This window comes from Dipodomys merriami, unplaced genomic scaffold, assembly GCF_024711535.1.
Source record: "Dipodomys merriami isolate MVZ:Mamm:240054 unplaced genomic scaffold, mDipMer1.0.p SCAF_524, whole genome shotgun sequence".
NCBI lineage: Eukaryota > Metazoa > Chordata > Mammalia > Rodentia > Heteromyidae > Dipodomys > Dipodomys merriami.
In genome coordinates, this window is record NW_027206096.1 from 494,031 (window position 1) to 520,559 (window position 26,529).

Below are 26,529 nucleotides of genomic sequence, written 5' to 3' on the forward strand. Positions count from 1 at the left end.
TATGTGGTACTGAGCAATCATGCCTGGTAGGCAAGCACTTTACCACTAAGCCACATTCCCAGCCTCGGTACTTTTTTTTTGTTTTTTTGTCAGTAGTGGGGCTTGAACTCTGGACCTGGATGCTGTCCCTCAGCTCTTTAGCTCAAAGCTAGCACTGTACCACTTGAGCCACAGCACTACTTCTGGCTTTTTCTGCTTATGTGGTACTAAGGAATCGAACCCAGGGCCTCATGCATGCAAGGCAAGCACTCTACCACTGAGCCACCTTCCTAGCCCCTTCCCTACGCTTTTTAAGACAAACATTTTATGTATAATCATTGTTGCTCCTACTGTTTTCTAGTGTTTCCAACTATTACATTACTGAGAAAAAGAATTCCTGGAACAAAACTATTTTCAAGCCAAATACTATAGTTACTAGATAATCATGTTAAATTTACAAATATCCCTATGCAAATAAAGTTATAAGGTGCTTATTTCTTATGGAAAAATATTTTATGAAGTCTTACCTTGAGGTGGCTCTCTGTCTATAAGCCCTTTGGGAATCAACTCTTCCTTATCTACATTTACATAACCACACACTTTTGGAGACTGCAAGCGTGAAACATTCTTGATATCTTCTGATTTATAAACTAACATTCTTTTGTCTTTGGTATCATTAACAAACCTCCATAGTGGCTAAAACAGAAAACATACATGGTGAGATGAGGAAAAAATCCCGGAAATCCACAACAGTATAACATTCTTTATTTATTCTTAAATAATATTTATTTCTGGATCAAATTTACTAGCACTTTATGCAGAATAATCATTTCAGTTTTATTTGTTTTTCTTGTACTGAAGATTAAACTCAGGGCCTTATTTATGCAGGGCAAGTCCTCTACACTATGCCTGCAGCCGTGTGTGTGTGTGTGTGTGTGTGTGTGTGTGTGCGCGCGCGCGCGCATGTGTGTGTGCGTGTGTGTGTGTGTGTGTGTGTGTGTGTGTTAAACTCAGGGCCTTATTTATGCAGGGCAAGTCCTCTACACTATGCCTGCAGCCGTGTGTGTGTGTGTGTGTGTGTGTGTGTGTTAAATTCAGGACCTTATTTATGCAGGGCAAGTGTGTGTGTGCGCGTGTGTGCGCGTGTGTGTGTGTGCGCGCGCGCGTGTGTGTGCGCGTGTGTGTTAAACTCAGGGCCTTATTTATGCAGGGCAAGTCCTCTACACTATGCCTGCAGCCGTGTGTGTGTGTGTGTGTGTGTGTGTTAAATTCAGGACCTTATTTATGCAGGGCAAGTGTGTGTGTGCGCGTGTGTGTGTTAGTTAAATTCAGGACCTTATTTATGCAGGGCAAGTCCTCTACACTATGCCTGCAGCCGTGTGTGTGTGTGTGTGTGTGTGTGTGTGTGTGTGTGTGTGTGTGTGTGTGTGTGTGTGTGTGTGTGTGTGTGTGTGTGTGTGTGTGTGTGTGTGTGTGTGTGTGTGTGTGTGTGTGTGTGTGTGTGTGTGTGTGTGTGTGTTAAACTCAGGGCCTTATTTATGCAGGGCAAGTCCTCTACACTATGCCTGCAGCCGTGTGTGTGTGCGTGCGTGCGTGCGTGTGTGCGCGTGCGCACATGCGCGCGCTGGGCAAGTCCTCTACCTCTACACTATGCCTGCAGCCCTCATCTTATTTTCTGTGTGTGTGTTAGCACACACACATTTATGCTGGTCCTGAGGTTTGAACTCAGGTCCTGGGCTTTGTGCTCAAGGCTAGTGCTCTACTACTTGAGCCACAGCTCTTCTTTCAGCTTTTTGGTGATTAGTTGAAGAGTTTCAGGAACTTTCTTGCCTAGGCTGGCAATAACTGCTATGGTCTGAATGTGACCCAAAATTCATGCTTTGGAAACTTACTCCCCCAATTCACATGAACAGGCTTTGAAGTGGGGTCTTTGGAAGGTGACTGGGTCATGAACCACTCACAGATGAACAGGTTCTCATGGGTGTGGCATTGTTATATAAGTGAATTTAGGGCCTGGGCATGTGGTTTAGTGGTAGAGTGCTTGTCTAGCATGCATGAAGCCCCAGGTTCGATTCCTCAGTCCCATATAAACAGAAAAAGCTGAAAGTGGCACTATGGTTCAAGTGGTAGTGTGCTAGCCTTGAAAAGTTCAGGGACAGTATCCAGGCCCCAGTGTTCAAGCCTCATGACTGGCAAAAATAAAAATAAAAGTGAATTTAACAAGCATACCCTCTGCCATGTCTTAATGTTGTAAGAAGACACATCAAGGAGATGCCAGCAAAAAGCTCTTGGATTTCCCAGCCTTCAGAACCATAAAGCTTCTCTTTTTGATAAGTTACTGAGTTTCAGGTATAGTACCTGAAAAGGTACTATAACAATAATCTACAGACTATAACAAGCACATTACAAGGCCATAGATTTCTTCTTCCTAATGATGGATAGACCAAAGACTAATGGCCATGTAGTCTGCATGTTATTACATGTATGTTTACAGGTCTGGAAGAGTAGGCTCAGTGGTAGAGTGCACAACAGCCTACAAAATGCAAAGCCCTGAGTTAATACTCCAGTACAACCAAAATAAATAAAATAAAATGGATATTTATAATAACAGCACGCTGGCTTAACCCTATCACCAAATAAACGTGAAAATTCCTAGCCGAACAATCTTATAATTTTCTTGCAAATGATCTGTTTTTGTGTTATCTTCACCATTACCCAAAGGATTCCTATTTTCCAAGAAAACACAAAATCCATGTCAGTCCACAAATACACGGCAAGTTTGTTTTCTAGGCTAGCCTCTGACATGTGGATTTGTGCCTGACATTAATTTGGTTACTTTGCTCTTGTTTCTACTATTTGGTTAAAGAGTGCACAGAGATTCTTTTAACTTCTCAGACTAAAACTATCAGCCTTTTTTGTTTGCTTGCTTGTTTTTTTGGGGGGAGGGTCAGTTGTGGAGCTTGAACTCAGGGCCTGGGCACTGTCTATGAACTTTTCTGCTCAAAAGTAGCAAGCACTCTATCACTATGAGCCACAGCTCCACTTCCAGTTTTCTAGTAAACTGTCCATAAGCGGCTCATGGACTTTCTAGCAGGTTGGCTTTGTACTGCAACCCTCAGATCTCAGCATACTGAGTAGCTACTATTACAGGCATGAGCCACCAGCACCCAGCTTCATTCAGCCTTTTATTAACCTAGAATTCCCAGAGTGCCTAACAGAGAAATAAGACTTGACTATCATCTTTTGAAATACTCTTACAGTAAGACCACTCGACAAAGAATTTTACAATGAGTTTTCTCTTCCTAAGCCCACCCCACGTGTACTTCTATTATGTACTAGGAAACAGAATACACCCAATGACAGCTTCTTAGAGATGCAAAAAATATTCTTCTTCTGTACAGTCATCTACTTCCCTAGTTCAAAAAGAAAAAAAAAAAACTTAAATTTAAGCAGAAAAGAATGACCAATTACAACTTTTGCATTTTAAACAACTGAGATGCTTTTTAAAACTCAGAGATATAAGCCACTAAAAAAATTAAAATTTAGGGCTGGGAAGGTGGGCTCAGTGGTAGGGTGCTTGCCTCTCATGCATGAGGCCTTGGGTTCGCCTCAACACCACATAAACAGAAAAATCCGGAAGTAGCACTGTGGCTCAAGTGGTAAAGCGGTAGTATTGAACTGAAGAGCTGAGGGAGAGCACCCAAGCCCAGAGTTCAAGCCCCATGACAAACAAAAAAATAAAAGTAAAATTTTATGTAAACTTACCTCTATGTTATATTCTGCCCCGTCTGTGTAGATTCTTATTGTAACATCATTATCTCCTATGTGGGCCAGGACCTTAGAGTCAGGCTCACCTTGACAGAAAAAAAACCCAAAAACATGTTTTTTCAATAACATAAACTATGCATTACTAACAATAAAGAAAAATCAATCAAACTGTTCATCACACTTGCATTCACCTTGACAGCTCTGCAAAAAAATGGAGAACAAGCCATACACCAGTGTCTCATGCCTGCAATCCTCCTCAGGAGGCAGAGAACAGGAGGATTGTGGTTTGAAGCCAGCCCAGGCAGAAAAGCCTACGAGTATCTATCTTCAAAATAACCAGCAAAAATTGCTAGACTGGGAGAGCAAATGTTGGAGCATCAGCAGCGAGCAAGAAAGCTGAGCAAGAGTGTCTAAGTTCAGGCCCCAGGAGTGGCACCAAAACAACAAAGAAGACCCAGAAACTAGGTAATTCTCACCTCCAAAAGAGCAGCCTCAAGTCAAGTAAAACTCTCCATTCCCATAACTAGCAAACATCTAATTCTGCAGATGTTCTTCTGGAGTAATGTAACCCAAATTTGGTGGAGAAGAACTAAGAGCAGGCAGAGGTGTGACCTAGAATATACAGATATTAAACTGTACTGTTTGGAGATTTTGATGTCTTTTTGGGGGGAAGGAGGGTATGACAGTAGCAGGGCATGGCTTTCTTGCTTATGGCTGGCATTCCACCATTTGAACTATGCCTCCAAGCTGCCATTTTGCTGATAAACTGAAGATGTAGTCTTGCAGACTTTTCGCCTGAACTGGCTTTGAATTTCGATCTTCCGTATCTCAGACTTCTGAGTAGCTAGAATTACAAGGCATGAGCACTGGTGCTAGATCCTACTTTTCTTTTTCTTATTGAAGAACACAGTCCAAAAGGTAAACTGCAATGCTTGTTTGGTACATTCTCACACCTAGATACATAATAAGAGCATAAAGTAAATTTTATCTACCTTCCCTATTTAAATCTAAGAAAAGCACAATCCTTGCCTAAAAAAGAAAGTTAAATTCTTACCACTTGAGAGGAAATTCATTTAGTCATCAACTTAGCCAGCAAGTGTGACATATTAGAAAGTACCTACTTCCTATTCTTAGAACAGTTCTGCTTCCCAATTTGCATAGCTCAAAAAACCCCTCACAGAACAGCATTCCTATGACACTCCTTTACTCCTACCCACCAGACAAGACAACTTCAACTTAGATTTGAAGACCCGTCATAATTTTAATCTGATATCCCTCAAAAGCTCATGCATGAAAAGGCTGGTTGCCCAAGATTTAGAGGCAACTAGATAATGTGGATTCTAACTTCAACCACAGATTAACCACTAGTACTTAGTGCTCTGTGGGCCATTGGGACAAATGGCCTGGTTGCAGGAAGTAGGTCACGAGGGTGTGCCTCTGAAGGGTGTACCTTGTCCTACACCACTCCCTCCCTCTCCCTCTCAAACCCCCCCCCCCCACCTCGATGCTTTGTGACTGCTGTGAGAAGAGCCTCCTCCACCACAGGCTTCTGACACCATGGTGTCTCTGCCGCACCACAGGTCCAACACATGGAACCAGCCACTGGAACCATGAACCAAAATGAACCTTTCTCTTTCACATTGTTTCCTGAGAATTCTGTCATAGCAAAAAGGATGACAAACTATGACTAGTCTAAATTTGCATAAAGTACACTTTAGTGTGCTTACTATATATGGAAAACTCAGTTTCTAAAATTAAACTTTTTATTTGCAATTTTTTTTTTTTTTTTTTTGGTCAGTCGTGGGGCTTGAACTCTGGGCCTGGGTGCTGTCCCTCAGCTCTTCAGCTCAAGGCGAGCGCTCTACCACTTGAGCTACAGCGACACTTCCGGTTTTCTGGTGGTTTTTATTGGAGAGAGGAGACTCACGGTCTCTCCTGCCCGGGCTGGCTTTGAACCGCGATCCTCAGATCTCAGCCTCCTGAGTAGCTAGGATTACAAGCGTGAGCCACCAGCGCCCGGCTTTATTTGCAATTTTTAAGGAAAGAAAAGGAGTATTTAGAAGATCTAAGACTTGAAGACACAGAGCAGAACAGAGCTCTGCACTCACCAACCACATGTCCACTGAAGAAGTCCTGCCATTTTACATTATACTCGCTTTCATCTTTACCATCCACCACCACCACTTTGAAATTCCGTGAAAAGCGTTCAGTACTTGATGTCAGGTATAATTTAAAATGCCTAAAGAAAGAATAAATTCATAGATTAAGTACACTGAATAGAGGACTGATCTTTTCTTTTTCTTTTTTTTTTTTTTTGTGTGTGTCAATTGTGAGTCTTAAACTTGGGGCCTGGGTGCTGTTCCTGAGCTCTTCGCTCAAGGCTAGCACTCTATCACTTTGAGCCACAGCGCCATTTCCAGTTTTCTGGTGGTTAACTGGAAATAAGAATCTCACAGACTTTCCTGCCAGGGCTGGCTTTGAGCCACAATCCTTTGATCTCAGCCTCCTGAGTAGCTAGGATTATAGGTGTGAGCCACCAGCACCCAGCTTGATTTTTTTTTTAATGTTAGCTATCAACCTGATAGCGCTAATTTACATTTTTCTAAAACCCATAAATTTTAGAAGAGTTTCCAAGTTACAAGTAACATTTCTCTAGAGAAGTGGAGTAAAACATCTCCTGTAAAGGCAAATGGATTAACTAGGTTAATTGTAGCAGCTTATTCCAGAAGAAATGAACAATACAAGGCAGGGAGCATCCAAAAAGCATACACATTCCTCTTTCCTGGAAACGGAGTAATGAAACACACAGATCTGGGTAAATGGAGTACCACTAATTGGAAAAATTAGTATTTAAGACTATTTTTACTATATACCATTAATTGAACAACTACCCACTGTCAGGCACTCTATGTGTATAAATGATCTCCACTTTACACAAGCAAAAGTTAAGGCACAGAAATTATTACTCAGGTTACACAGCTATTCCATTCTGAAACTGGACACAGAACTTCCTTTGTTTCATATTCTTGCATGCTACCACCTCTAGCAACCAAGCTGTAGATATGACTGGAACACACTTCCTGTGGTGCAAAATTAATAAATTGTTGCTTGTGTATTTAAAAACACTCTTTCCTTCTAAAAGATCTTGAAAATAATTAAACCACAATTACCACCAGGGAAATAAATATGAAGTCTCCAAAGCAGACATTAAAATATGTACTCCTGCCAGGCGCTGGTGGCTCACGCCTGTAATCCTAGCTACTCAGGAGGCTGAGATCTGAGGACTGAGGTTCAAAGCCAGCCTGGGCAGAAAAGACCGTGAGACTCCTATCTCCAATAAGCCACTAGAAAACCACAAGTGGCACTGTGGCTCAAGTGGTAGAGTGCTTGCCTTGAGCTGAAAAGCTGAGGGACAGTGACCAGGCCCAGAGTTCAAGCCCCATGACTGACAAAAAAAAAAAAAAATGTACTCCTTTCTGTTCCTTTCTCTTTTTGTTCTCTAAACATTTTTTTCTGTTCTGACATAGAACTGGGAATGGTGAACACACTTTTCCAATTTCTTCACAAAGCCTTTCCAATGCATATCCATGCACACCAAAGACCAAAAAGATATGTCATTCATCTCAAGAGACACAAATCTTGTCAGCTATGGGGAAAATGTGAAATGCTACTTTCCCTTGGGATCTATCTAAGTCTTACAACTACCAAGAAGAAATCCAGACTGGGATTCTCTCCATGGCAACAAATTGTTTTTAACCTTTTGTACATACAAGGCAATGTTAGTTTCCTTGCAATGTTTTTAATGGCCAGAGTGAAAAAGACACATAATAGAACAAGATATCATAAAACTTAGGAATTTTTCTTTTTTTTTCCCCCATTGTGGGACTTGAACTTAGGGCCTGGATGTTATTCCTGAGCTCTTTTGTTCAAAGCTAGCACTCTACCACTTTGCCCCACAGCATCACTTCTGATTTTTTAGTGATTAATTGGAGATAAGAGCATCATAGAGACATTTCTGCCCAGGCTGGCTCCAATCCACAATCCTCAGATCTCAGCCCCCTGAGGACCCAGAATTACATATATGAGCCGGCACCCAGCTCTCGCTTTCAAAAATGTTTCTTCGCTGGGAAGGTGGCTCAGTGGTAGAGTGCTTGCCTTGCATGCATGAGGCCCTGGGTTTGATTCCTCAGCACCACATAAGCAGGAAAAAAAAAAAAAGTCAAAAATGTGTCTTCCAACTAGTGTTAATGGGCACTTTTTCACCATCACTCATGCTGAGGACTTGAGAGGAAAAACACCTTTTTAATACACCTATTACTTTCAAAGCTATGAATCGTAATATTGTTTTCAATATCCTCATGCAAGTCATTATTGCATTTTGAATTTCCTACACCAAAAATGTGCTTCACAAACTGGGCACTGGTGGCTCACGCCTGTAATCCTAGCTACTCAGGAAGCTGAGGTCTGAAGATCATGATTCAAAGGAAAGTCCATGAGACTCTTATTTCCAATTGAGACTCGTTTCCAATTAACTACCTGGTAGCACTGTGGCTCAAAGTGGTAGAGTGCTAGCCTTGAGGGGGTCAAAGTTCAGGGAAGTGGGGGAGGGGGGGAATCTGCTTTACAGTAAAAACAAACACCAAGTAATAGTGGAAGTTTATAGTGCTTTCTGTTTAATTAGGGTTGTTTATTTGATTTTGGGGTGCTGGAAACTGAACTTGGCACCTTATTCGAGCTAGGCTGGCACTCTTTTACCTAAGAAATACCTTCAGCCCCAACATGTTTTTTATATTTTCCATTCTTAACACTGAGCTATAAAACCTAATAGGATTTTTTTTTTTTGGTCAGTCGTGGGGCTTGAACTCTGGGCCTGGGCGCTGTTCCTGCGCTCTTCAGCTCAAGGTGAGCACTCTACCTCTTGAACCACAACGTCACTTCCAGTTTTCTAGTGGTTTATTAGAGATCAGATTCTGATGGACTTTTCTGCCCTGGCTGGCTTTGAACCATGAGCCTCAGATCTCAGCCTCCTGAGTAGCTAGGATTATAGGCATGAACCACCAGGCACCCAGCTCTAATAGGATTTTTTTTTGGGGGGGGGGTGTCCGGTCGTGGGGCCTGAACTCTGGGCCTGGGCGCTGTCACTCAGCTCTTCAGCTCAAGACTAGCGCTCTACCACTTGAGCCACAGCACCACTTCCGGCTTTTTTCTTTTTGCTTATGTGGTGCTGAGGAATCCAACCCAGGGCCTCATGCATGCAAGGCAAGCACTCTACCACTGAGCCACCTTCCCAGCCCCAATAGGATTTTTTTTTATCAATTAAAGTTCATTTTACTTTATCTTCCCAAAATTATGTGGAGTCATTAATTTGCAGATGTCTGACAATTTTGTCTTTCTGACTTTTGTTTTGAGAATTTACAGTAACAACTAGTTTTAGCCAGTTTGAATTACCACTATTATCTATTTTTGTTTTGTGAGACAAGATCTTGCTATGCAGCCCAAGCTGGTCCAAAATGCCCAATCCTTCTGCTGAAGCCTCTAAGCACTGCAATTATGGTACATGGTGCCACACCAGCTTCTTAATGGTCCATTTTGTGGGAACTGCATTTCTTCATCAGCTGAGATTACAGGAATGAGCCACCACACTATGCTCTTAAAAAAAACAAAACCCGGGTAATGTTTTTTGTTTTTTTTTTTTAATTTTTTTTTTGGGGGTCCAGTCCTGGGGCCTGAACTCTGGGCCTGGGCGCTGTCCCTCAGCTCTTCAACTCAAGGCTAGCGCTCTACCACTTGAGCCACAGCACCACTTCCGGCTTTTTTTCTTTTTGCTTATGTGGTGCTGAGGAATCGAACCCAGGGCCTCAGGCATGCAAGGCAAGCGCTCTACCACTGAGCCACCTTCCCAGCCCCCGGGGTAATGTTATAAAAAGTTTCAAAACAAGTCAGGCAGCCTGAGTAGCCTGTAGCTACTCAGGAGGCTGAGATCTGAGGATCATGGTTCAAAGCCAGCCCTGGCAGGAAGCTCCTGAGACTCTTATCTCCAATTAATCACTGAAAAATCAGAAAGTGGTGCTGTAGCTCAAGTGGTAGAGTGCTAGCGAGTGCTAGCCTTGAGTAAATGGAGCTTAGGGACAATACCTAGGACCAGAGTTCAAGGATCAGGACCCGCCAAAAAAAAAAGAGTACCAAAACAATAGTTGCAATCATTCCTTACTCTGGAATAAGTATTTGTGGATTTACACCAAAGAGGAAAAGTAACTTGCATGGTAAATTTTAACGTTTCTTCTCTTCACAAAACTACTTCAATCCACTGAGTGCCTGTGGCTCACTCCTATTATCTGAGGTCTCAGAAGGCTGTGCTCTGAGGATCATGGCTTGAAGCTAGCCCAAACAAACAAATCCAAGAGACTCTTACCTCCAATTAACCACCAATAAGCTGGAAGTAGAGGCTCAAACCAGACTTGAGTGAAAAAGCTGAGAGAGAGCATGAGACCCTGAGTTCAACAAGCCCCAGAACTAGCGCAATTAAAAACAGAAACAAAGCAACAAACTGCTTCAGTTCATATAAGCTTTTGGAATTCATCTGTGCTATTTAATAGCTACTAGTCACATACCTATTTAATTTAATGTAATCTTGGTTTAAATAATTTAAAACCAGACTATTCGCCTGGTGCTGGTAGCTCATGCCTAGCCACTCAGGAGGCTAAGATCTGAAGATAACAGTCTGAAGAAGAGAAGTCCATGAGACTTCATATCCAGTTAACCTGCAAAAGACAGGCTGGGAAGCAGAGGCACGGCTCAAGTGGTAGCTTGCCAGCCTGAGCAAAATAAACCCAAGTGAAAGTGCAAGGGTCCGAGTTCATCCCCAGTACCAGTACCAAAAAAAAGCCAGGCTGGAGGTGTAGCCCAAGTGATAGAGCACAAGCCCTGAGTAGAAAAAATCCTGTGGGAGTGTGAGGACCTAAGTTCAAGCCCTAGTACCAGACAATAAATAAAAATGGTAAAGCTTAAAAAAAAAATAGCATCTTTTCACTCCCCATCACTACCAAATAAAAAATGGCTTCAGCCCAGGGCCAATGGCTTACAACTTTAATCCTAGCTTCTCAGGAGGCTGAGATCTCAGGATCACCGTTTTAAGCCAGCCAGGGCAGAAAAGTCCATGAGACTCTTATCTCCAATTAATCACAGAAAAAGCCAGAGGTGGCCCAGTAGTTCCAGTGGTACATTGATAACCTTGAGCAAAAGAAGCTCAGGGACACAGCCCAGGTCCAGAGTTCAAGCCCTAGGACCAGGAAAAACAAACAAAAATGGTTATACAAAGATAAGGACAGCCATAATACACCCTGATTACTTCAGTGACCAAGAAAAGGTAAGGAATTTAGAGCTAGAAAATCTGGCAAATCTCACCCTACCTACCATCTAGTTTGACCTTGGCCTTGATCTCTGTTCCTAAGTAAGCACTTACCTAGAAATGGAAAAATATAACCTATTAACTGACTAATTTGGGGTTGAAATTAAACAACCTATTTTAAAGCATTTGGTACAAAATTCTCATAAATTGGAAAATACATTTCCTATTAAATAATTAAAAGCAAAAAACTCTGTAAAATAAATTATAAAACTTCCTGACACACAGTACTGAGTTTTAAACTCAGTACCTTAGACTTGCTAGACAGGCACTTTACCACCTGAGCCAGGCCCCAGCCCTGAACATTTTCTTAATTAATGATTGCCATCTATGAAACATGAAAGAGAAATATGTACAGTATAAGCATCCAATTAATTTAAATTCTGTTAAAATTCCATAAGCATACCGTTAAACATGATGAACTTTGAATACTTATTTACTTTGGTTTAAATACTTGCCAGTATGACTTGTAAAATAAGCATTAGAGTGTATGAGCTATATATGAAAACAGAAAACAAATAAAAGTCAGTTGAAAAATTTTGAAGTCATTGCATCAACTGCAAATCTTTAACACAGAATTTCCTGAGATTTCCATAGACCTGCTTTTCTATATACTTTTGACACACTGAGCTGCCAATGACATAACATTACTCAATAATTCAAATTACCTTTTCAGAGCTGAAAACGTGAGTAGTGTTTCTAAATGCGTGGAGGCCTGCAGACCCCTCTTCCTCACTGAGTGCTGCTGGATATTAGACAGAGAAAGGATATCGTAGTCTGAGAGCAGAGAGTCAAGATTCTCTGAAAAAAGGGTAAAAGGGTTATTAGCAACCAAATTCATAAAGCAATTGTAAGATCACTAAAATGAGTGCACAAGACAATAAACTCTCTGTAAAGTACTGGGAGAGCCAACAGCACCACCGATGTGGTCTTACAAAAAACCTGACCCCAAGTCTAATGAAGATCCAAGTTCCAGTTCTTAAGAGACAGGGATATGATGCTGCCAAACTAAATACCAACTGCAGGAAGCAATCAGCCACACCTAGAATTTTAAAATCCCACAACAAAGCACCCAATTTCTCCACAAAATAAATGGCATATAAAAGGAGGAAGGGATAGAAAAATAACAGACTGAAGAGAATAGCAAACAATCAATGTGTAACTCTTTTTGAATCCCACATCAAACAAGTCAGCTGTGGCAAGACATTTAAAACAACTTGGGAAAACTGAACATGGACCACATATTAGATACTAGTAAGTTTGATATCTCAAAGAATGCTATGGCATACAATGAAATAACTTCTAGATAACTGCCAGTTTGTGTAGGTTAAAATTTCTAAGATCAAAGCATCTGACTTGGTCTTTTCATTGACATATTCCCTATCTGTTGATAAAAAGAACCACTTTTCTGCCAATGATGGCTGCTGTTCACTTGATCTTGCTGATCACAAAGCTTTGGGGCACCAATGAAAGCCTTCAAAAGGTCACTCTTTCAATCACTCATTCAACGATTGTTTTGTCTGAAACTGGGACTCCAACTTGGTATATGACTCATTCACTCACCACGCTCTACTACCAGAGCCACATTTCCAACCGCTCCTCATTCAATTATTTCTTTTTTTTGGTTGGTCATAGGGCCTGAATGAACTCTGAGCCTGGGTGCTGTCCCTCAGCAATTCAGCTCAAGGATAGCTCCCTACTACTAGAGCCACAGCGCCACTTCTGGCTTTTTCTGCTTATGTGGTACTGAGGATCGAACCCAGGGCCTCATGCTTTGAGGTAAACAATCTAACACTGAGCCACCTTCACAGCTTCATTCAACTATTTCTTAAGTGTTCAATACAAGGCATTATGCTGGTATTTTACTACAGTAGCTCTGTGAACATCCCTGGGGTATTAATCCTCATTTCACAAATGAAAAAACAGACTTAAATAAGTAAACTGGTCTAACCACAAAGCTAAGGTAGCACAGAAATGGATTTTGAACTTGAGCCTGGCAGACTGAAATACCAAAGTTTTATGATGTGATACTTTTTTTTAAGTAACTAATTTTTTTACATTTTTTATTATTGTATCTTTAAGTAGTTATACAAAGGTCCCATTCTACAGAACAGTATGAGTACAAGGTGTCTGACAACACTGTCACCCATCGCTCTAACCCGCCCCTTCTCTCACTTTCCTAACCCACCTCTTCTCTTTTTTTTTAATTGAGATTAGATGATTACATAAATTTCACATATTTCACAGTATTGTGGAATAGTGACGCTTAAAGTCACAAACATATTAACCTTCACAAGGCAAACTGTCATTATCATGGTCTATAAAGGTTGTGAATTCTATGAGCTTTGACAATACAAATTATTTCTTCCACTGATCTGATACTTTTGAAACTCCTTTAAAAATACTCGGGGGGGGGGGTGGGGGGGGAGGAAATGTAGTTGTGTAGATGGGAGGGAAGGGATGGTAGGGGGAAAACAAAGGAGGAGGCAACAATGCTTGATAAGAAATGTACTCATTACCTTGCTCATGTGATTGTAACCCCTCTGTACAGTATTTTCACAATAAAAAACTTATTTAATAAATAAATGAATAAATAAAAAGAAACATTGTACTCATAACCTGGGCTATGGAATTGTAACCTCATTGTACAACAACTTGGTAATAATAATAATAATAATAATGATGATGATGATGAACTGTTTCTGGAACAAAAAAGAAAAAAATAGCCTAGGCATTTTGGAACCTTCTACTACTTCTTACTTTCTGATATGTCCACCATGACCTCTCTTTTTCCCTCTCCCCTCCCTTTCCCGCTTTTCTCTACCTTCCTCTTCCCCTCTTCTCTCCCCCTTTCTCTCCCCTTCTCCCTCCCCCTCCTTCCTACTCTTCCTCCCCCACCCCCTCTTTCTCATGTGCCAGTCTTGGAGCTTGAACTCAGGGACTGGGCCTTGTCCAACTTTTTGGTGATTAATTGAAGATAAAAAGCCTCATGGGCCAGGAAGGTGGCTCAGCGGTAGAGTGCTTGCCTTGCACGCGTGAGGCCCTCGGTTCGATTCCTCAGTACCACATTAACAGAAAAGGCCGAAAGTGACACTGTGGCTCTAGTGTAGAGCACTACCCTTGAGCTGAAGAGCTCAGGGACAGCACCACGACTGACAAGCATCACGACTGACAAAAAAGAAAAAAAAGCCTCACGTATGTTCCTGCCTGGGCTGGCTTTGAACTGCAATCCTCAGATCTCAGTCTCCTAAGTAGTTAGAATTACAGGCACCAGTGCCTAGCTAAAGCCTTTTTTTTTTTCTTTTTTTCTTTCTTTTTTTTTGCCAAGTCCTTGGATTTGGACTCAAGGCCTGCACACTGTCCCTGAGCTGCTTTTACTCAAGACTAGCGCTCTACCACTTAAGCCATAGCGCTACTTCCAGCTTTTTCTGTGTATGTGGTACTGAGGAATGGAACAGAGCTTTATGCATGCTAGGCAAGCACTCTACCACTAAGCCACATTCCCAGCCTAAAGCCGTTTCTTTATACCTTTATTCTGGCACTTTTTGGTAAGATATACTTGTCTTCCTCACAAACAGGTTATGAAATAGCCAAGTGTTTTTATTCATCACTATGTATTTACCTCATCATAAATTCAGTGTAAAAATTTACACCTGTCAGCACTCATGTTCCAAGACTGCCTAAATTCTCAATGCTGCGAAGTCAATACAGCTCTTTTCTTAGCTCTTCAAATTCACTGATACAGGCTGGTACATGAACTCAGTTTCATTCAAGATCATAATCTCGCCCACTGACTTAAGAGGCATAACTCAACACAGTACTTTCATTGTCAATAAATAACATAGCAGTGACTCTCAGAACACATTCCAGTGTCCCCACACAAACAGCAGCAGCAACACATGAATGCAAATGTTCTGATTTCCCCTCAGACCTACACAATCAAAAATCAAGTTTGAAAACCACTCAACAAGCCTGGCAAGATGTCTTTGGTCTCAGCTACGAGGGAAGCTGAGGGAGAAGACTAGTTTGAATCTAGGAGTTCAAGGGCAGTCTGGATAACACAGTCAGACTTCCATCTCAATAAAAGTTAAGACAGAAAGACCAAAGGGCAGAAGGCACTTAAGCAAGGAAATTAGACCAAAATGAAGGAAAAAATTGGTGCCAGTATTGTCAGGGTCTTGCACTTTTGCTTGTTTTTTTTTTTTTTTTAAGTTTTAGCAAGTATTTATTTTAGTGTAACAGGATAAAGTGGGGAGAAATAGAAAAATGAAGAGTAACATTTCCTGTTCCATGCAGGAAAAGGGAGTTAAAGATTCATTGCTAAGCAGGGCACTGGTGGCTCACACCTGTAATCCTAGCTACTCAGAAGGCTGAGATCTGAGGATCAAAGTTCAAAGCCAGCCCAAGCAGGAAAGGCTGTGAGATTCCTATCTCCAATTAAGCACCAGAAACCAGAAGTGGAGCTGTGGCTCAAAGTGGTAGAGTACTAGTCTTAAGCAAAAGAGCTCAGGGACAGTGTCTAGGCCCTAAGCTGAAGCTCCATGACCCACAGAAAAAAAAAGAAAAAAAAGAAAGAAAAATACTCGCTCTGCTTTTTCACTCAAGGCTGGTGCTCTAGCAATTGAGTCACACTTCTAATTCCTGAGGGAAAATATTTTAGGCATAAAAATGTTCACTATTAAGCCTGGCAAAATTAGAAAAACCAGAAACAAAGTAAATTAATAACTAGGATAAGGACCTGGAGGCAAACTGCAGTCATCCAAAAGGCTACTTATAACAGGTTTTTAAGAGCATGGGAAATATTTAGGAGCATGGGAAAATAAATACTTTTCCTATGTTACTTACGCAAGGGGAGAGTTTAAAAAAAAAACAACAAAACTACTCATATTCCATGATCTTAACTGTGTAAAAAAAAAAAAAGACCTAGGAAGAAAAATAATGGCAAGATACTAACATCACTGGTTATTTTGAGTGTATTGTCTATAATAAGTCCTTTTTAAATGTAGCTTGCTAACACATGTTAAAATACTTAACAGTATACTCCCAATGAATGATCAAATGTCACCAACAGATGTCTGAGCCATCACAAACAGCCTAGTAAAAACCACTGTGTCTTTGGGGCCAAACTGGATGGAGCTTTCACCACTCTAGGTACCGCCCGCCCCTGCCAGCAAATGTGCCAGACACTCAACCTTTCACCACACCACACTGCTGGACCCCTAACTCGTGGGAACTGCATTTTCTATAGCCTTTGCAGGAAACTTTCATTCCCTTCACCTTCTCAAGAACTTCTCTTTGGGGCTGGTTAGAAGGATCAAGGGTAGAATGTTGACTAGCAGGTGAGAGGCCCTAAGTTCAAATCCCCAGTACCACCACCATCAAAAAAAAAAAATCTTATCCATATCCAAATCTCTCAATAAACCAGTATCAACTTACACTAGTTTTGTTACAGTACATACTAAACAATGTCACCCATTTTCCTTTGCTCAGCATCTGGTCATGGCCTCTTCCTGTACAGTTCCAGCATGGTTGCCCATCACCCTCTAGAATGATGGCACCATCCTTCACTTTCTGCAAGGTGCTACAGTCATCACCTGAACAACTGAGCTTCTCTCATCTCAGCTAGCTATGACACAAATCAGAAAATAAGTAATCAGACTGCAAAATGTTATTGAAGCATCCCCGACCTACCTTTCCCCACTCTCCTCTGCCAAGCACTAGGCTTGTTCCCCACATGCCCATGCCCCTGCCCCCTGCCTCCTGCCCTCCCCCCACCCCATCCTCAGGCACGATGCTCAGAACCCTCCCCTTTCCCATTGCTTTTGTATCTTCTCCGCCCTTCCACCTTGACCTCTTTTTCTGCACAAATATTCTACCTTTTTTTTCCCCCACCAGATCTGTTTATTTATTTCTTTAGCAAATTCTTACTGAGACCCTCCTATCTATCAGGCACTAGCTATACAAAAGAAAGAGAAATATACTTCTAGTGTTCTGAGGAAGAGACCATCACAAAATTCTGCTGAGAGGCAGGTGCAAGAAGTGAAGGAAGCCCCTGCTGGGTGTGCCAAGAATACCCCAGGGAAGCAGCACTACATCTAAGAGGCAGTGCCAGCCCAGAGAAGAGAAAGAGGGAGACTCTAAGAAGAACACATGGCCTATGTGGCAGTCCACAGAAAGAGAACATAACATGAAAAGGTGAGGCTGGAGCACAGGTATGGAGCTGGAAAGACAGGGGCAGAGGTCAGGACAAAGGGCTTTGGAGTGAAATTAAGGATTTTGGACTTTGGATAAGGGCAAGGGAAATGTCACTAGGACGTCAAGATGGACCATGGGCCAGCAGGAACAAGACTGGAATCTTGGAAATCAGTGGATACACTGCTGAGCAAACCAGGTAGAGATCACTAAAAGACTACTACTTTTCGGGCTTGGGCACTTCATTCATTGAGACTTACACTTATACACACGCATACAAGCTATGGGGAGGGGCCACTCACCAAAATTGCTCCTTTACATAGGATTTCCTTTGCATTATATCATGTTTGCAGCTATCATGATTTAAAGCAAGGAAAGAGCAAACCTATGCCGTCCTAGATTCTCAACACTTAAGAGTACAGGTAAAGAGCAGCTGGAACTCAATACCTTCTAAACGTTCTCCAAGAACACAGAGGAAGCAAGAACTACAGGCCTAGAACAAACTGGACCCCATATGTATGTGTGGAGTTACCTATGGATTTGATAAACCTTCCAATCCATTTTAATTTTTTATTTGTTGTGTGTGTATGTATATATGTGTATACACACGCCAATCCTAGAGCTTGAACTCAGGGTCTGGGCGCTGTTCTTGAGCTTTTTATTTGCTCAAGGCTAGTGCTCTACCACTTGAGCTACAGTTCCACTTCCAGCTTTGGGTGGTTAATTGGAAATAAGTCTCAGACATTCCTGCCCAGCCTGACTTTAAATCTCAAGCCTCAAATCTCAACTTCCTGAGCAGCTACGGATTACAGGCCTGAGCCACCAGTGGCCAGCTTCTTTCTACCTTACTCTTACATGTGAATTGCTTTGTCTCTGTGATAATCTTTCATGGCCAGTGAATTTAGAACATTAATCTAAACCATACCCCCAATTTCTTTTACCAAGCTCAGAGTCAGCATTTTTAAGATTAACTTGTTTTGTCTTGCACATTCTGTCATTTGGCTTTGTGCTTGAAGGACTTGCATCTCCTCTTGGCTGTTCATTTCATGTATCTAAAGATGGAGTATGAAGGATTGACTCCCACCCTATTGTCCCAGGCCCATACAGACACCAGGCAAAATGCCAGGTATGTGTGAACTTGCTTGATGTGCCAGCAGGGCAATCCACCCAAGCCCAACTATAAACATCCCATTGCGGGGCCCCCACCTCCCTTTACCTGGTGGCTTTTTCATTCACCTCTGCCTCCTTGCTCAGACCTCACAAAATCCAGCTGTTGCCCCAGCTCTGACACAGTCTCCAAGCCCGGCAGGAAGGCTGTGTCCCTCACTGCTCTATCTCAATGAACAGTCCTTGCTGTGGAAGGTGGTGTCTGGCCTGTTTCCTTCCTTTGTCCTCCATTTTGCTAACCGTGCTTACACAGCTTAATTGCTTGGCTTCCTTGTTCAATTGGTGTTCTACCACTTGAACCACTGTCTCCACCTGGCTTTGAACATGAATCTCAGCCTCTTGAGTAGCTAGGATTACGGGCATGAGCCAACGGTACCCAGCTAGTTTAAACCTTAAAAAGATGTGTTATATAATTTTTGTGTCTCTATAAGTACTTATATGTACACAAATACTTGTAATTGTCTATAAATAAAATGTTATAAGCAAAAGGTCTGATGATATTTGTGAACTTTTTACATTAATTTTCTTTTCAGCAGTAGACTGCATTTTCCTAGAATATTAACTACAAGCATAATGCAGAACCCTACAGCACTTGTACTTTCCACTTCTCTCCTACATGAAATACAAAAGGGTTCCCCCAATTAACACAACCAATCCTACTCTGATGCAGGAAGTGGAAAAAAATAAATCCTGGTTCTGTGGTGTAGGCTTATAATCCCACCAAATGGGAAGATGAAGCAGAAGGACCTTCACATGAACGTCAGCCTGAGCAAGACCCTGTCTCTAAGTTAAACAACAAAAACAAAGTCACTAAAGAAATGAATGACAGGGCTGGGATGTAGCAAAGTGCTTGCCTATCAAGTGCAACGTCCTGGATTCCATCCCCAGTATCAAAAAAGAAAAGACAAAATAATAATAATAATACAGTTTTAAAAAATAGAAGTGAATGACAGAGAGAGTACAACAGGCTCTGCTGGAACAGGTAGGCATGCTCAGAAGGAGGAAGGGTGAATATGATACAAGTACTTTTTATATACATGTATAAAACAGAACAGTGAAACTCATTTTTTTTTTAAAGGAGGAGAGAAGATTAGGAAGAACAATAAAAGAAATAAAGGTATATTGTATGTATATCTGGAAATGTCACAATAAAACCACTTTGTACAACTCATGTAAGCTAATAAAAAAAAACTTTAAAAAGAAAGAAAAAAGTGGAAAGATTATTTCCTACAGTCTCTAGAGGGAATGAAGCAGGGTGCCAAGCCCTCCCATCTTAGACATCTGACACACAGAACTATAGGATTTTAAATTTGCTCTGTAAAATTTTTTTAAAGAATTGCTAAAGACCAAGCCAAGATGCTATAAAGTTGTTTATAGAGCCTGTGCAGAAGACTTATGACATCTGCTCTTCAGCACTAAACACAGCAGGACAGGACAGGACAGGACAGGACAGTGACCTGAGCACGCAGAGCAACCAGCCCTGGTAGCAGGGGAATCCTTCTTCATTGGGTCTATGAAATAATGCTCTCTACCAGGCCAAAGAACTAAAAATGTGCTTTTGGGTATGTATAAGTAGGGAAAGATGGAATATGAACTGCCTAATTCCCTGTCACAGCTTCTGCTCTTGCAACTAACTATATGCTACAATAGCACAGAGAACCTCTATTTATCAATGGAGGGAGCAGGGGGAGGGAGCACATGTGGGTATTAGCTGGAGGAGTTGGGCTAACCAGATGGATGGAAGGTGAATATAGTCAAAATGTATTGTCTGTAGGGCTGAAAACAGAACAATTGTAAACTTGCCTCACAATGAAATCCATTCCGTGAATAACAAAGGTCTCACAGTGGCTGGATTTAACCTGGGCCAAGACTCTCAAGCTAGGAAGTGCTCAGCCACTGCAGAGTGGGAGAGAACTTCTGAAAAAACCCAGACTGATTCACTAGTCTCTGTAATCAATACAAAGGCAAACTTAAGTTAGGCAATGAGACTGCTTCCCCAATTCCTGCAATCCATTCTCACTCCTAATTTTGTTTTCTATACTCAGTCTTCTAATCAGAACAGATGACGTATGGCTTGGGACATATTATATACCAAAGGCCTGTGAACACTTAAGTAGGATGTGGGCATGGAATGCTTCAGAGAACAAGGCCAGGTCAGACATATATTTAGTAGTTAAGTCAGGGGCTGGGGATGTGGCTTAGTGGTAGAGTGCTTGTCTAGCATGCACAAAGCCCTGGGTTCAATTCCTCAGTACCACGTAAGCAGAAAAAGCCAGAAGGGGCGTTGTGGCTCAAGTGCTAGTGTACTTGCCTTGAGCACACAGGGACAGTGCCCAGGCCCTGAGTTCAAGCCCTATGACCAGCAAAAAAAAAAAAAAAAAAAAAGAACACAGTCAAATGGCAAGTGAAACCAGGACAGGGGATGAGACTTCTCAGAATGTATCACTTGTATTTAGAAGAAAGAAAAAAAGAGGAAGTGGATGAGGAAGGGAGATGGCCATCTCCTCAGCTGATTTCAGGATGTGAAGAGACACATAGACGAAAAACCTTTCCATCTATTTCCCTACCACAGTGAGTCTATTATTGCTTGTTGTTTCTCTTCTGCCAGCTTTTTCAGTTTTTTTGTTTGTTTGTTTTGGTTTTTGGTTGGTTTTTTTTTTTTTTTTTTTTGGTCGTCAGTCATGGGGCCTGAACTCTGGGCTTGGGCGCTGTCCCTCAGCTCTTCAGCTCAAGGCCAGCGCTCTACCACTTGAGCTACAGCCCCACTTCCATTTTTCTGGTGGTTAATTGGAAATAAGAATCTCAGGGACTTTCCTGTCAGGGCTGGCTTTGAACTGCAATCCAGATCTTAGCCCCCTGAGTAGCTAGGATTACAGGTATAAGCCACTGGCACCCAGCTCACACTGTATTCTTTTGTTAAGAATATAAATGATGAAGGACCTGAAAAAACAACTACACTTGGCCTTGGAAAACATCAATACTCAACTTTCAGGAAGTCTTTGAATACCAAAAGGATGTTTCCAGTTTATTATCACCTCTGCTTAACTCTTCATCTTATCCCAGAAATAACTGTCTCTGACTAGTTCAAAACAGAGTTATATTAAATCTCCCCTGGAGCAGCTAGGGTAGTTTCATCTTTAGATTTAAAGAAATGCAATTTATAAGCAAAATTAATATGAGGAAATGAGATGTCAAAATACTGAGTTAAATGGTGCTGCAAACAATTATAGAAAAAATCTCTATACCAATAACCTCAAGATAAATTTCAAAATATGTTTGAAATATAAACATTCCCCATTTGTGACTGTCTACCCATTTGCATCGTCTTTTATTAAAAGAAACACGAAAGAAAAACAATTTTAAAATCAAAATGAGACTTGTACCCCCCCCCAGCTGCAACTTCAATAAGATATAATAATGACTTAGGTCTCATGACTCACAATTTTCCTAAATTATGCAATTCTTACAGTTAAGTTGAAACAGTTTTTTTTTTGTTGTTTTTTTTTTTTTTTTTACGGGCATGGAGCCTGAACTCTGGGCCTGGGTGCTACCCTAAGCTCTTCAGCTCAAGGCTAGCGCTCTACTAGCTCCACTTCCAGCTTTTTCTGCTTATGTGGTGCTAAGGAATTGAACCCAGGGCCTCATGCATGCAAGGCAGCACTCTACCACTGAGTTACCTTCCCAGGCCCTGAAACAGATTTTTGTTTTGCTTTGTTTTTTGTGGGGTTTTTTGTTTGTTTTTTGTTTTTGGGTCCGGTCGTGGGGCCTGAACTCTGGGCCTGGGCGCTGTCCCTCAACTCTTCAGCTCAAGGCTAGCGCTCTACCACTTGAGCCACAGCGCCACTTCCGGCTTTTTTCATTTTTTGCTTATGTGGTGCTGAGGAATCGAACCCAGGGCCTCAAGCATGCAAGGCAAGCGCTCTACCACTGAGCCACCTTCCCATCCCCATTTTTGTAGGGTTTTTGGTCATGTGACTTGACTCTACCATTTGAGCCAAAGCACCACTTCTGGATTTCTGGTAACAGTCTCACGGACTTCCCTGCCTGGGCTGGCTTTGAACCGGGATCCTCTGATCTCAGCCTACTGAGTAGCTAGGATTACAGGTGTGAGCCACCAGTGCCCAGCTGAAACAGATTTTTGATATATTTTTGCCTTTCAAAAAAGTCACATTCCTAATCAATATCAGTTATGCAATTACAGTATTACATTGCAAGTAGACTAAAAAAACAATAAAGCAGATTCAATAAAATAGATTTCAACTATGAACTATTGAGTTGGTCTTGACTAACTCAGTCTACATAATAGGAGGGTTCAATGATAAATAACATCCTCCACTGTCACACATACACCAAAAAAAAAAAGAAGACACCTAAAAGGTATATATATAATTCACTGGATTTTCCTGAAACAGTGACCCATTTTCTTGACATTAAAAAAAAAAAACTAAAGCTGAAGACGTTGTTCAATGGTAGAGCACCTACATATTGTATGCAAGACCCTGGGTTCAGTTCCTAGCACAGAAAAAAAAAAATCATCCTGTAAGGTTCCCATCAGTGCAAGTTGGAACAGTTCCCAGCTCTGCCATCATTTTCAATTTTTACCTACCTAGGGCTCTTTTTGGTTTGCTTTTGATTTTTCCTGGTCCTGGGGCTTGAACTCTGGACCTGGGTGCTGTCCTTGGGCTCCTTTTGCTTAAGGCTAATACTCTACCACTTGAGCCACAGTGCCACTTGCCATTTTTTCTGTGATTATCTAGAGATGAGTCTCATGGACTTTCCTGCCCAGGCTGGCTTAGAACCACAACCCTCAGATCTCAGACTCCTAGCTAGGGCTGCAGGCATGAGCCACTGGCACCTAGCCCTATCTAGGTTTTTTGTGGGTTTTTTTTTCTTTTTTTCTTTTTATTTTTTGGTAGTGTAAAGGTGATGAACAGAGGAGTTACAGTTACAATAAGTATGATAATGAGTACATTTCTTATGGAACATTGTTATCCCTTCATTTTGTGAATTTTGCAGAGATTCATGTTTTACTTTACTGGGGTTTGAACTCAAGCTTTGTTCCTGCTAAGCAGGTAGTCTACTGCTTGAGCCACTCCCCCCACGCCCAATCTAGTTTTAAAAGTCTAGGTTCAAGTATCACCTTTCCCAGGAAGTCATTACCTTCCTAGATTGTATTCAGTGCCCCCCCCTTTAATGGTACTTGTTATAGTGTACCCAAATGTTCTCTTCCATGTTGTTTTGCGAGTATCTGTTCTGATCTCTATATGAGTCTCTATTTCACTCTTTCATTAATTTTTTTTTTTTCGGTCCAGTCGTGGGGCCTGAACTCTGGGCCTAGGCGCTGTCCCTCAGCTCTTCAGCTCAAGGCTAGCGCTCTACCACTTGAGCCACAGCGCCACTTCAGGTTTTTTTCTTTTTTGCTTATGTGGTGCTAAGAAATCGAACCCAGGGCCTCATGCATGCAAGGCAAGCGCTCTACCACTGAGCCACCTTCCCAGCCCTTTCATAAATCTTTTTAAGATGGTCTTTTTATTTCCAATGCCACGTATAACAACTTGAGCACACAATTGGGGTTATTTTGTTGTTGTTGTTCTGGTGTGAACTCAAGGCCTTGCTAGGCTGGCACTCTACCTCTTGAGGCATACCTCCAGTCCTGCTTGTTGCTGGTTATTTGGAATGGAGTCTAGTCAACTTTTCTGCCAGGCCTGGCCTCAAACTACAATCTCAGTCTCTTGAGTGACGAGGATTGCAGCATGAGCCACCTGAATGCAGCACTTCAAATGTTTTTGATGAATAGCTAAGTCTGCACACATTTTTCTGGCACAAATAATCTGTATTTTGCTAATTAAAAATATGATCTGACCCAGCACTGGTGGCTCATGCCTGTAATTCTAGATATTCAGGAGGAGGCTGAGATCTTACGATCGCACTTCAAAGCCAGACGGGGCAGGAAAGTCCATGAGACTATTATCTCCAATAAACCACTCAGAAAACCAGAAGTGGCGTTATGGCTCAAGTGGTAGAGCACTTGCCTTGAGCTGAAGAGCTGAGGGACAAGGCCCAGGCCCAGAGTTCAAGCCCCACAACTGACAAAAAAAAAAAAAAATCTGCATATGATGCTGAAAGTTGATATCATATAGTGTTTTTTCCTCTACAGAGTATAGTTCTCAAAGAGTAGCTAACTTTTTCACCTGTGAACAAGAGAATGAAAACATGTAACATAGTTTTTCAGAGTGGAGAAAATCTCTCAAAATGCATGTTTATTTTCTTAGGTACTATTATTCTTAAAATGATGCTTATCCATCCTGACTTAGCCATGGCTAATTCACCGGTCACAGCCCTTCCTAACTAGCTCCTTTCTCTCCTTAAACACGTATAATCCATTTCAAATGGCACCACCACAAAACAGTTATTAAGGCGAGAACATTCAACATCTTTACTACCTATTATCAGTTAATTACAGCTCCAATGCCAGGCAATAACTAATGCGAGAAAATTAATTAGCCATAAAATCCGAAGGATCTCAAACTGCACGGAACAACACTCATGTGAAACCGTGTTATACGGAGGACCATGAAAAGTGTATTAATACTACAGCTTCACACAATGGAAAGTATACTGTCTCACACTGTGTTATGATGAACCAAACTGTCTTACAAGTCAGCTTAGAGTAAAGTCACAGTAACTTCCACCTAACTTTACAACTCTGAACACGAGCCCTCTAGAAAACACAATTACACAGGAATCGCCTCCTGGCTAGGCTCACAGATGACCGTCCCTGACCCGATGTTCACACGCGCGACTGAAAGGTCGGGTGTCGGCCTCCCTCCGCGCCCTCTCCCCCAAGTGCCTCCAACCAACTTCCACCGACGAAGGAGGGGCGGCGGGGGACGACAAGCCCCTCAGAAGAGGCTCCGGAAAGCCCCGCCCGCGGCCGCCGTGCGCCGGGCGCCGCGCGGCCTCCTCCGGGAGACCTCCTCGCAGGCGCTCGGGCCCTTCTTCCCTGGCGCGGCCGCCTTCGGCAGGTCCGCGAACACACCCCATGTTCTTGGCAACGCGGGGACCTAGATCTCAGGAGCTCCCCAAGCTCCCCGCAGAGACGCAGGCCGGCGGAGGGGACCCCGGCCCGCGCTCGGCCACCTCGGGGACCCCCGCCGGCCCCGAGCTGGGGAGCCACACCCCCTTCCTGCCCAGACCCGGGACGCGCCCCTCGCGCCCAGCACCCCGCCCCGAGCGCCGGAGCGGCCCCTCGCCGTCCCCCCTCCAGGCCGCGCTCCCGGCGCCCGCCGGGGACCCCCGCCGCCCCCCGTTCTTTACCAAGTCGCTGGGGGGAGCCGGGGCCCGCGGCGTCCGGAGGTCGCGGCGCCAGCACCAGCGGAGCGAGGCTGGTCAGGAAGAGCAGACACCGCCTCATGTTCCCGGCCGGCCGCCGGGCCCTCCTCGGGACAGCTTCGCCTGACGGGGGCTCGGAGCCCGCTCACATGGAGGAGAGAGGACCCGCCGGCCCGGCTCGGCCCCGCAGACTCCTCTCCCTCCCGCGCCGCCTACCGGGAACTCCAGCCCCGGGATCCAGGACCCGGAAGTGCGGGCGGCGCCCGGAGAAGCCGGCCCAGCCCACTTCCGGCCGCCGCCGACACCGCACCGCCCACGGCCGGAAGCCGGGCGCCGCGAGGCACGCCGGGAATCCCCGCCCCGCCCCGCCCCAGCTCCGCCGGCGCTTGCTTGGCCTCGGGTCCCGTCGTCCTGACTCGACCCCGCCCGGCCTCGCTCCCGTCCCCGAGTGACCGCGGGGAAGGCGGGAGCTCACGAGCCAGGCCTCCGAGGCGCGTGCGGCTGCCCCTTCATCTTGGCGTCCCAAGTACGGCTAGGGTCGCTGAGGCGCTGCAGTCCCGACCGGGGTCCAGCTGCCGCGTCCCGGGGCGCCGGAGGACCCCTCGGAGCCAGCTGCGGCCCTGGGGATGGGGCCGCCCGGGACCGTGGTCCCCGCCCGCGGCTGGAGACCTCGCGGGTCGGGCTCC

At 43.3% G+C, this 26,529-nt stretch overlaps 1 protein-coding gene across 3 annotated transcripts in view; it reads right to left on the reverse strand.

Moving 5' to 3' along the window:
- The window catches only part of LOC138811394 (disintegrin and metalloproteinase domain-containing protein 17), a 56,497-nt gene extending 30,404 nt beyond the window's left edge, over window positions 1-26,093 (reverse strand). Inside the window, exons 1-5 of one of the 3 annotated variants that reach the window (XM_069999126.1) lie at window positions 25,829-26,093; window positions 11,821-11,953; window positions 5,856-5,986; window positions 3,745-3,833; window positions 507-675 (exon numbers count right to left, since the gene is read on the reverse strand). In XM_069999126.1, the coding sequence (XP_069855227.1) occupies window positions 507-675; window positions 3,745-3,833; window positions 5,856-5,986; window positions 11,821-11,953; window positions 25,829-25,925 (619 nt within the window). In that variant the 5' untranslated portion in view covers window positions 25,926-26,093. Of the gene's footprint in view, window positions 1-506; window positions 676-3,744; window positions 3,834-4,223; window positions 4,360-5,855; window positions 5,987-11,820; window positions 11,954-25,828 lie in introns of those variants that run through there. The other 2 variants (XM_069999129.1, XM_069999128.1) reach the window with 2 other exon arrangements.
- Between the last annotated feature and the right edge of the window lie 436 nt (window positions 26,094-26,529).